Consider the following 11,327-nt stretch of genomic DNA (forward strand, 5'->3'; position numbering starts at 1 on the left):
CGCCCCACTCAGTTCTCAGAGCCCCAAAGTTTCAACGCCCCAGTGGTCAGAAGGCAGCCAAATCCATCGCTGTGATTTATTCCAGGCTGGCACAAACACTTTGCTACCCCCTCAACAGACACACATCGCAAGGCACGGGCCCTCTCACGACCCAATTTTAATTAAGGGTCAATCACGCAAGTTCTAAATCTGGTGCCCCCCCAGCCATCCCAGATGCAAACAAGTTACTTGTGCCACACAGCTGAGAACGCAGAAAAACCAATTAATTGAACCTAACCCTAACCCACCTCCGGGGCAGGGGCATTCCTAGAGTAATTGGGAATCCCAAAATTGATTGAGAAGCTGCCTACTAAAAATAACTGTACCAAATGCCTTCATATAAATATGAGGAGGCCACCCTAGGATTTTTTTTTTTAATTTAATGAGCTTATGCCAAAATAACTCTGAATTATAAGACACAAACAGAGCAAATGCTTTGAGTTTTAAGGGGCCAGCTAAAGCTAACCATTTTCCTAGAAAAGTGACCAGATCTTCCCCAGGACAGCAAGCACACACTGTACCAGCCCCAACCGAACAAGGTTGCCCACACTCAAAATGGCAGCCACAACCACACAACTGAACCACACCCCCTTTTTACATGCATTGCAGCTGCAGTCTTGACTTGTTTGACCCCCCTGCAAGAGAACCCCCCTCGTGGCACATTAGCCTGGTCCATGCAAGGAATCGTGAGGACAACCCTGTGAACAACTACAGTGCTGCGGTGTGTGGTGGGCCAGGCTTCAGGGCAAAGGCTGTGCTTCAACTGAAAAAAGGGAAGAGTTTGAAAGCTGATCAGATAGGACTGTTCAGGCAGTTTGCTACGCTCAGCAGTTTGGAAACAGGAGCTGGAGGGTCCACCCAGCTCAGCTGGGAGTTCCCAAGCGCTGCACTCATGGAAAGAGATGCTGCCATCCCCCCCACCCCACCCCGCCCCGCCAGCTCAAGTTATTGAATGCTTAGAATTTTGCTGCTTTTCAACATCACTCTCCAACTTTCTAGTTAATACCATCTGGTGCCAGGTAGAAAAATTCCCTGCATCTTCTCTGCCAGTTCTCATTCCACCAGATAAAGCATTTGTTTTTGAAATGCCTTCCAAAGCAGGAGATGATGCTGGTGCAATCCACACGGGGGGGGGGGGGCGTTCTTGCACCGGCTTCGTGAGCAGGTGGCCCAGCACTGGGTGTGCGCACCTTGCCTATCATGACTCCGTGGCTTCTCCCACTTCCGTCAATCCCATGGGCAGACCTTGCAGGGCCCTTTTTCAGAGCTAAGGGGACGCCCTGGCCTTGAGAAATGCTGGGAATTTTTCCTTCCGGAAAAACTTGGAGGAACCACCACTCGGTTTCTCTCCTCAGGTGGTGACTAGCATCAACCTCAGGTGGTGACTAGCATCGGGGGAACTCCATAACACAAGGGACTCAAACAGATTTCACTAGCATTAACAAGGCCAGTAAGGCCAAAGTTTCCTTATTTTAACGTAATTCTAATTGTCTCGTCTTTTATTTGCCTGCTTTTGTATCTCCACGGATTTTTAAGTTATTAGGTACTCTACAAGCATAACCTGAGCGCACAAATAACAAGGCTGCCGTCGAGGCACGCCCATCACGGCCCACCACCGTGCCCGGCACCTTCAGCACCACTTCGGAGAAAGGCCTTTGCACAAGGACACCCACCCTATTTTTCCAGCCGGCAAGAGAGGGACCTAGTGCGACTGTGGTGCACGTCCTCGGGCTTGGCTGCATTCTCCCACAATCCCTTCAATTCCCTGGCAGGGCAGCAGCTCTTCTGGCTTTCTCATCTCCCTCCCCAACTCTCTGGAAGCCATAAGAGCAACTAGACCAAGGCAGCTGGCCAGCGGAGAAGATAAGAGGCCTCTAATCCAGTATTTATTAACAGGCTGTAAAGAAAGAGAGTTGCACCAAGATATTTAGGAGGTATTAGATCGGCAATGTTTAATAGATTGGTTAATACTTTTTACGGTGTTCTGCTCAGATCGCTTACTCCTTCAAAGAGCAAGCACTTCTTTAAAGAGGGGTGGGCAACTTGACTCTTTCCTGTTCTCTTTAGTGGCCTGTTCCCTGAAAACCACAGTCCTGGTTTCCTCTGCCATGTTCTCATCCACATGCAGACATCCCCCTTTTACAGCCATGGGTGTTGTTTCTTGTTTTTTTGTTCCTTATTCTTTCGGTAAAATTTTCTTTTAACACTTCTAGCCACCCCCAAGTCATGAATTTGAGATGGGCAGCCATGTCAAATGAGATGATAAACAATCAGGGCTTCTAAAAACAGCAACAATAGCTCTCAACTTATTCCAGTTTCATTCAGATGCCAACTTAAGTTAACTGATGAATATTTACGTTCTGGGGCTTATCCAAAGCTTTGATTCTAGCAGCCCCATTCAATGGGACGAATCAAGGACCAGCAGGGACTAAACCTGCACCCACAGCCATCACCAGCCATCCTGGCAGGGACACTTCTGAGCTTGTCCCTCGGTTGCGAGTCAACTGATGAGGAACAGGGAAGGCCCACGAGGGCAGACTCCTTCAAAGAAACAGACAAGGCCGGGGTATCTAATACACTGAAACTAAGGGTCATTACTCAGCCCTTGGGGAACCTGCTAGAGGGCTGAACTCTGTAGAACAGAAAGAGGAAAAGAACCTAAATCTGATTTAAATATAAGTATATTAAGCATGATGACTTCTCATTTATTTAGCAATTTCCCCTTCTCGTTGTGAAAATTGCATGACTGCAGCAATTCCTGGAGGGACCTGCGGAGCTATGAACCTGTTTGGGGGAGGGGAGGGGAGGGGAAGGGAGGCTGTGGCTTGCGTAATGGTGGGAACAATCACTGAGAGGGTACAAGGATCCCAGATGCTTTCAGAGACCCCCACCCACATCTGACCTGTGCCAGGTATCCCAAGAGTAGCCACATGAAGGAGCAAACACACACAGCTGGACATCTTTTCAATACCAAGAAGCTCCTGGCGTTAAAGTAAAAGAGGAAACGAGCTTGCTGTGCTGTGGGCAATCTCTGGCAAGGGAAGGATACTGGCGAAGCAGCCGCACTAGAACTCAGAGCTGGAAGTCGCTCGTTCAAACAACGTCCAGGGCAAGCAAGGAAGTTCCAGCTGTTTCCATTAAAAACCCTAACCAGAGAAAGTTCTCACTCGCACATGTAAAGCGTTTGAAATAAAAAATGAACAGGGAAAAGAGGAAGAAGGTGGTAAGTGACATGCATTAAGGTTCTCCAAAGCTGAACTTCCCATCATTAATTACTACTCTCTCGGTAATCACAGTAACCCAATAGAATGCTTAGTAGATCATTAGTGGAAAAGCATAAAAAAGACCAGGTCTGAAATAAAAATGTAATAAAAGGATATAAATAAAAGGAACATTTTGCTTCTGGCAGTGGCTAGCAAAATGCTTCCAAGACATGAAGTACAAAAATATGAAAGGCAACCGACAGAACAGTTCATATATTCCTTTTTGCCATAATTGCCCAGTTTTTTCCCTTACAAGGGAAGATCAGTTGTTCCCAACCAGCTATATAACCACAACTCATTCAGTTCAGTTCATTTTGTCATTGACTGTATCATTTTAAAAGGCAAAATGCAGCAATTCCTAAGCATTTCTAACATTTTAAGGGTATATAACATCCCTCCATAAGTCTTAAAAACAAGCCATCCTGAATTTTTTTCACTTTTTTGAACAGAAGGCTGACCCCAAAGAGCGCTGCCTCCGATAGCACTTTGCCCCTGAATTCTGCTGGCAAATGAGGTGCCTTTGGCTGGTCTGTGCCTGCTTTCAAGGTGAATTCCACTCTGAACGGAGCCCAGAAAACAAGCGGCACAAACCTATAGCATCTGCGTGGGCATGGCACGATTGTGATTCCGTTCACGGCCAGCAGCTTTCCTGCATGCTTTTCATGTATAAATGTACTGCAGCAGCCCAACTGCAATTCAACAAAGGCATGGATAGCCATTGCCAAGTTTTGCAAATGTGCTCCTTAGCACCACCATCATCTGAAAATTGCCATGGGGCACTGCTAGGAAGCCCACAAAGGGTCCCCGTTCAAGAAATACTTCCAAGCTGTGAACTTGCTCTTCTCAACACAGACTGAATTCCAGTTCTGAGCCAAATTTCCTAACAGAAATTTGAATTCCTGACTGCTCTGGCTTTAATTTCAGCTTGTTCACCCTCATCCCACATACTACTGAACTGAAGCAACATCTGAGGTCAATTTGCTTGCAGTTAATGACAAGAAGCCATAAAATGATCATTATTGGAATACTGATGAAAACTCACAGCAAAGTTCCAGCTGACTTCCCCAGGCACTGCAGGCAAATATTAAGCAGCAGAGGAAAAAGGAGGAGCCCCACAGGGCACCGTAGGCTCATGGCTACGCTGTCAAGCAAGGAAACCAGAGCCAATTCAGTACAGCGCGCCAACTCATCAGCATATGATAATCGGGGGCACCAAAAGCTGCCAAGGGTCCATTCAAGTCAGAGATCCATGTTCCAGTCTTAGGACCATGACCATCTAAGGTGACCAAAGGAGACTCAGCCCCATATCCTGACCAAAAACAGGGTTGAAACGAATCAGATAAGTCTAGATACATCTCGGACATATTTCTCAAGAAGTCATCACAATCTTGATCTCCCATCAATCTTCTTGATCAAGAATGGAATATTTGAGGCTGGTCAATAATTCCAGGAGTCTTGCAATTCCAGCAGTCAAACGTGATGTAAAGGACCCTTTATTTCACTGGACCAATGGATTTTTTAAAAATAATGGTCTTATAACTGCCTCTTTTAAGCAATAAGGAATACAACCTACTTCCAAAAGTTAAAAAAAAAAAATTCTCCTAACCCCAAAAGAGTCCTAAGGCAACAAGTTCTAAAACTCAACTAAACATTCCTAAAAAATCTAAAGTTAGTGAGTCACAAAGTTGACAGAACCCTTCTGTCTCCTAAGCCTAGAAAGACATACCAAGATCCTTTTATTTCAGTGGGTTTTGCACCCCTGTGTTAGTATAGCCCTGGTATGTTTTTAAAAGTGTCCAATGTACAGATGTAAATCGAGCACAAGTATCCTCAATGCATCTGGAGAACACCTGGCAGGGGAGGTTTCTCTAAACGGCCTTCAGGGACAGATGTGTTAGCTCTGGGTCAGCCCATTCACAAAGGGAATTTGAAAGCGCAAAACTGCCATGGTCCCTGAAGCTGCACAGTACAGGAACACCACACCTCTTCTCGGTTTGGAAGACAACTCTGGGAATCATGATGAATTCCTGCCAACAAAAATAGTAGGCCTATTTTGAGGTCAGGAAAAGGACTTTTTCAAAGACTTAATTCTGGATGTTGTTGTTCCCAATCTTTGAAGAGCATCAGGTTGTGGGAAAGACAGTTTACCAGTCAACCACCAAAGCCCTGGTTAGAAGACAATACGAGACAAAATGAAGGTATTGTATCACAAGACTGCTCCTCCCTTGGATGTCATCTGAGCATTACAGAAAGCAAACAATCAGACATCTTTAATGCAAACCAGCTGCATACAGTATAACCTGCAAGACTTGTAATTTTTACTGTAGTACATGTGGAAAGTTATTAAACACACAGGGAGTGATCAAAGTGCTGGCATAATAAATATAATTTTAATTACATTTTCTATTAAATCAGATTTACTTTTGACCACATCTTTGTTTCGACCCTGCCCACTTTTTAGATTATGTCGAGCCAACAGATTTGGGCTGCAAAAATCCAGACAACCACGAGAGGAGAGCAAAGTGACCCCGGAGCCTTAGCAGCTGCCAGCTGCTCATTCCTGTTGCTCGCGGGCCAGAGATGGCAGCAGCAGGAATGTGGTCCCGCATATTATTTAAAAGAAGTTGCACATTCCTGCTGTAATCTAGGAGAAGATAAGGACCATGAGTCACTGACTCCTTCAGTTTTTCAGAATTCTTGCTAACACTACCGTGAGGCAGGCAAAAGGTTTGGATGGCCCTCAGATCTATAAAACTTTTCCCAAGGGGTAATTTTAATGTGACAAAAAGAGATGATCAAATGAATGATCATATGAGCAAATTAATTCAAACATAAACAAAAATCACATTCTGGTTTCCTCCTCGCCCTGCTCCTTCTTTTCTGGAGCAGGGCCCCTTTGTGCCACTAGCAGCCAAGTACAGATTCCTGCCTGGGAAAAGGGGTACATCTCGGATCAACAGGATGATGCTTCCACACTTGAACAAGAGTGCTACCCAGGTTCACTTAAGACATACCTTTCCCTTACGAAGGCAGTGTGCATCCTTAGTTTATCATTTACAGTAATTGCATACACTAAGACAGTGTTCCTCAACCTTGGCAACTTTAGGATGTGTGGACTTCAACTCCCAGAATTCCCCAGCCAGAATTATGGGAACTGAAGTCCACACATCTTAAAGTCGCTAAGGTTGAGGAACATTGCACTAATAGAACCCAGAAATTCTAGCTTTATTTAGCTTTTTGTTTTTTAAATGAAATCAGATCAGACAAAGCAATATCCACTCACAGTCACTGCAAGTAAAGGCAACTGGCCCAGGGGCCAAGATGCATCTGAGGAAATCAGCCCCCAGGATTTCATCTGGCAACCACTGCATGTTTACTCTGGGCATAAGAGGTGCCCAGAAGGCAGGCCTCCAGATGACCTCTGGCCAAAGGACTCCGGCTAGGAATTTGGTTCAGAAGGCTGAAGACGGGGTAGCTGTGTGGATCTGCTCCCAAATCCAGCTCCAAGCGGTGAAATCACCACTACTTTGGTTCCACATGCACATTGTGTCTGAAAACCCTGAACGCTGATCGGCAACACTGCCCTGATCATTGTGGCCCCAGGCCAGGCAGAGGAAGGAGCTGCAGAAGGGCGTGCCTCTGAAGGGGAACAGGAAGAGGGGGGGCTTGTTACGACACCCGCCTTCTCAAGAGAAGAGGTCTGCAAATCCCACGGTGGCCCTGATGCAAGTCTTGCATGTCGAAAACACGCCCTCCTGCCTGAGAACAAAGCAGCCTTTGGGTGGGTGTCTGTCTGCCTGTCTGTCTTTCTAAAAATGGCAGTGCTTTTTAAAAAAAACTTAAACTGGAGAAAGGAAAGCTGTAGATCAATCTCATTTCAAAGGTTATGCCACTCCAGTATCAAATACCCATCCCTTTAAAGAACCTATTGTACAATTCAAGGAATGAGGAGTTAGAGAATCAAACTGATCTTTTGCCAGCAATGGGGGTGGGGGGAAATCAACTCACAATACCCTTAGTATTTTAAGCAAGATATGCACTGCATTCGCCCCACCCCCACGCACACGACTTTCAAAAGCAGTCTTATTCTCCTCTGTTGTGAGCTGATCAAACTATGCTACTGTTTTGCTTCTTAAGGTTTTCCAACTAGAAAGTAAGCCGAAAATGGAGAGCCTCAAGCCAAGATTGTCCCAGCTACTTCCTTTCTTTTCTCTTAAAGAGACCTCTTAAAATCTTCCTGTTTTTTCCCCAAAAGGAAGTCAAGTGCAGACTTGACACACTCAACATTTCACACCCCTGACCCTCCTGAGCCAAGGAAACTCTCCCAGTCAAGCCCAGACAAGGTTCTGCAGCAACTCAGAACTCAAGTATGAGTTACAAGAAACTGGCTCTCAGCACAGTGAAGAGCTGCACTGACTTCAGTTTAAGAACTCTTCTTTTACAACCAGTAGTCAGAAAGATACATCTTATTACAGCTTATATCAGCTACATATCTTTCAGTAACCACAGGGAAAACATTTTGGAAGGCACAAGGAAGAACACAAGACATGGAGGCTCACCGAAGTGGCTGGCCTTGGTCCAGCCAAAGCCAGCAAAACCAGGCCAGCCACAAATGCGATTAGCCAAACTGGGGAGCTCCAATACCCCCCAAAAGACAAAGTGCCCCATGCCATAGGCACAAGCCTCCAGCCTCCTCAGGCACTGAACCACAGGCTACTTCCCGTGTGGCATGCCTAACCATAGCTGTGAGCTGTCTTGCTCCTGCTTGGCATCAACAGGCACCCCTGCAGGGCTACGTCTCTCTGCATCATCTGACTTATTTTTAACCTAAAGAATATTAGAAAACAAAACAAGTTAATGGGCCAACCTCTGAGGGCAGCGGTCCCTTTGGCATTCTTAAAAAAAAAACATGGCTTTATTTGGAAGGGTGCCCACCAATCACATGCAAAGGCACAGATAGGGCGGGGTGATTGAGAGCATCCCAGAAGGGAGAGGGTGGCACAGAGCACTTGCCACCTGGTAAAGGAGGGCTGTGTAACCCGCTGTGCCCATGCAGCAGCCACTTTTATCAGCAGTCAAAGTGGCCTCTGGCAGCCAGCTTTTGAGTATGCCAGGGACACTTCTCGAAAGTGCAAAGCTTGCCAGGCCACAAGTCACCTTACCCTGGAACCGGAATCCCAGCCCCTGGGCAGCCTCCCCAACCTCTGGCCTTCCACAGGTGTCCAACTACAATTCTTAACAGCCCCAGGCACCAGGGGTCCCAGTGCTAACATCTGGACAAAACCTCCAGCGCTTGAAGTGCTTGAAGTGCTTCTGCTTCAGACTCCAAGACTGCAGGGGGTCCATGATGCTGGACTGCAATTCCCTCCAGACCAAGCGCTGCCACTAACGGCAGCAGGCACAGCTTTCCCTTCTCTGCCAAAGGGAGGACCATCCCTGCCTTGCTCGGCTTTTTGGATTTCCAGAGACAAGTAACAAGTAACCATCTGAGTAACCAGATGCTGGCTTTGCATCTCTTCCAGCAAAGCATTCTTGTGCATGAGAGGATGGGAGAGCACACAGGCCTGGCAGGAGGAAGGCTCCATCTTCCATCCCTGGGCTCTCCAGATCGAGGGGGTTCAGGCAGCCGCTGCTGGGAAAGGCATCCGGCTGGAGTCCTGAAGTGCTTGGGCCATGCGCAGAGAGCCACATCAGCCTTTCCCACCCCAGGCAGGCATCATGGGAGAAAGCTGTGCTACATGCACGGCCTTGAGCTGCTGAATGGAAGTCAGGAGGTAAACCCAACAAATGGAATAAATACACCCAAAGCCCGTGGCCAGGCTGGCTGGACGTTATGGGAGTCGGGTCTAAGACAGGGGAAGGCTGGAGAGGGTTACTCTGCCTAGACAATGGAAGACCCAACAAGGCAAGATGGAGCTTTTAGTCCTAAGAAGGCGCAGCCTCAAACAGCCCTTCCGGGCTAAGGCACCAAGCCCCGGCCTCGGGCTGCTGGCCGCCAAGAGCCAGCAACTGCAACAGCGGGACGCCCCCCGAGAGCAGCAGGCGCCGGATTGGCCATTCGCACCCGAAAGGAACCAGGGTCCTTCCACTGCACGAGGCAGCCATAGGGCGGGGGCGGGGGCGGGGGCGGGGGGGCGCTGGAGCGGGCCTGCAGAGGCGGCTCCTATGGCCGCCTTTCCCACGCGGACGCCGCTCGGCCGCACGGCGGAAGAGTGGCCAGCCGGGGGAAACTCCCCTCGCTGGGAACCTCACCCAGAGCTGCTGCCGCTCCTGCCGCCGCCGCCGCCCTGGCCTGAAGAGGGGGGAAGCCGCGGCGGCGCCAGGCTGGACGCTGGAAGGCAGCGAGGCTGCCCTGCGCCAGGGGGCCCCTCTTTCCCCGCCTGGGGTCTGCCCCACCTCGCCTCGGGCATTCTGCTCAGGAACCTGCCGGCTTCCCCCTGCCGGCCGCAGCACAGCCGAAGATGCTGAGCAGGGGGAGGCCGGCGGGGAGCAGCGTCCTGGAGAGGCTCGGCCGCCCCGCCCGAAAGCCGGGGGCCCTTCTCCAGCTCGGCGGGAGCGAGGCCTGCCTTCCCGCCGGCGGAGCACAGCATCCGTCTCGCCTGCGGCCGGGCGCTGCGCGCCCGGGCGGCCCGGCGGTTGCGACTCGCGCCCTAAGCAAGCGCCGCTGCTCCCCGCAAGCCACCCGCGGCGGCCACGGCTGCGCGGCCGCCAAGCAAGCGGCCCCCACAGTCCGGCCACGCGGCCGCCGGGGATTTCGCCCGCCCGAAGATGCTGAGATTGAAGGCGGGCCGCGGCGAACCGGCCGCGCTCCCACGCCGGAGACTCCGGCCGAGTCCACGGCGCCTCCCTGGGCTCCTCCTCGCCCGACGGCAGCCCGGAGCTCCGGCTCCCAAGGCCACCCCTGAGGTCAGCCGGACGGCCCCCTGCTGCCGAAGTTTCCGGGAGTTTCCGCGGCGCCGAGCCGCTCTCCTCGGGCGGGGCCGGCCCGGCTCGCCCCAAACCGAGGCCCAAAGGCTCGCCGCCTCCCGAGCGGATGCCAGCCGGGCCCGGGCGGGCGTGGGCGGAAGCGGCGAGCGCGTGTGCGGGGGGCCTGGCGGGGACTGAGGGACGCCGGCCAGGCGCGCTGACTTCGGCTCTTTCCCGCGAACAACGCCCCCATTCACGAGCAGGGCGGCGGCGGGAGGGGGCGCTCCCGCTCGGGAGACCGCGGCCGGGCAGCACCCAGCCCGGGCGCCGGAGCCAGACCTCCAGCCTCCCGCTGCCCCTGCGGGAGCGAAGCCCGCGCAACGGCGACGCTCGGCCAACAGCAGAGGGGGGACGCCCCCAACCCTCGCAGCTCGCGGGCGCCCGAGGCGGCCCTCTTCCCCGGCCCCGCGGGAGACGCCCTTCCGTCCCCGCGCGCGCGGAGGGGGGCGATGCGACGCCGCCGAAGGGCAGGCGGGCGCCTCCCAACCCCCGGGCCGCGGCCTCCCCCCCCGTACCGTTTTCGGCATCTTGCCGGCGGGCTGGGCGTCCGGGACTCGCGGGCAGCTCGGGGCTGGGAGCTTTTCCTAGGCGGCAGCAGTGACTCGTCGGCAGGCTAAGAGCCTCCGCCAAGCGCGCCGCCTTTATTCGGGGCAGGCGCTCTGGAGCCCCCGCCCCGACGCTCCTGCCGCTCGCCCGCCCGCCCTTCCCGGGCAGGGCCTCGCAGCCTCGCGCCCTCCCCGCCTCGGGGCTTCCCCGGCTCGGCGCCCCCCGCCCCGCGCCCCGTCTGGGGAGGGCTGACTGGGCAGAGGCCGCCGAGCTTGGCTCGGGCCGGGCCGACCGGCTCTGCCCCTCGCGCTCCGCTCGGCGCGGCGGGCGGGAGGCGGCCTCGGGGCCCCGGGCCGGGCGAGCTGCGAAGGGGCTCCGCGGCATCCCCGGGAGGGGAAGCGCTCTTCCGGACTCGCGAAGGGCGGCCGGGCGGGGAGCGCTCGGGGAGCATCTCGCCGGGCGGCCAACAGGATGCTGCGCCGCCGCCTCTGCCCGGCCGGTTCCCGCTCGGCG

At 52.5% G+C, this 11,327-nt stretch overlaps 1 protein-coding gene across 1 annotated transcript in view; it reads right to left on the minus strand.

Moving 5' to 3' along the window:
• Nucleotides 1-10,941, minus strand: part of MSN (moesin) — a 60,306-nt gene extending 49,365 nt beyond the window's left edge. Inside the window, exon 1 of the mRNA XM_088129250.1 lies at nucleotides 10,784-10,941. Coding sequence (XP_087985376.1) covers nucleotides 10,784-10,795 — 12 coding nt within the window. The 5' untranslated portion in view covers nucleotides 10,796-10,941. The remainder of the gene's footprint in view (nucleotides 1-10,783) is intronic.
• Between the last annotated feature and the right edge of the window lie 386 nt (nucleotides 10,942-11,327).

Source organism: Python bivittatus, unplaced genomic scaffold (assembly GCF_059951505.1).
Source record: "Python bivittatus isolate LINGU-HERP-01145 unplaced genomic scaffold, Pbiv_v1 ctg000790_np1212, whole genome shotgun sequence".
Taxonomy (NCBI): domain Eukaryota; kingdom Metazoa; phylum Chordata; class Lepidosauria; order Squamata; family Pythonidae; genus Python; species Python bivittatus.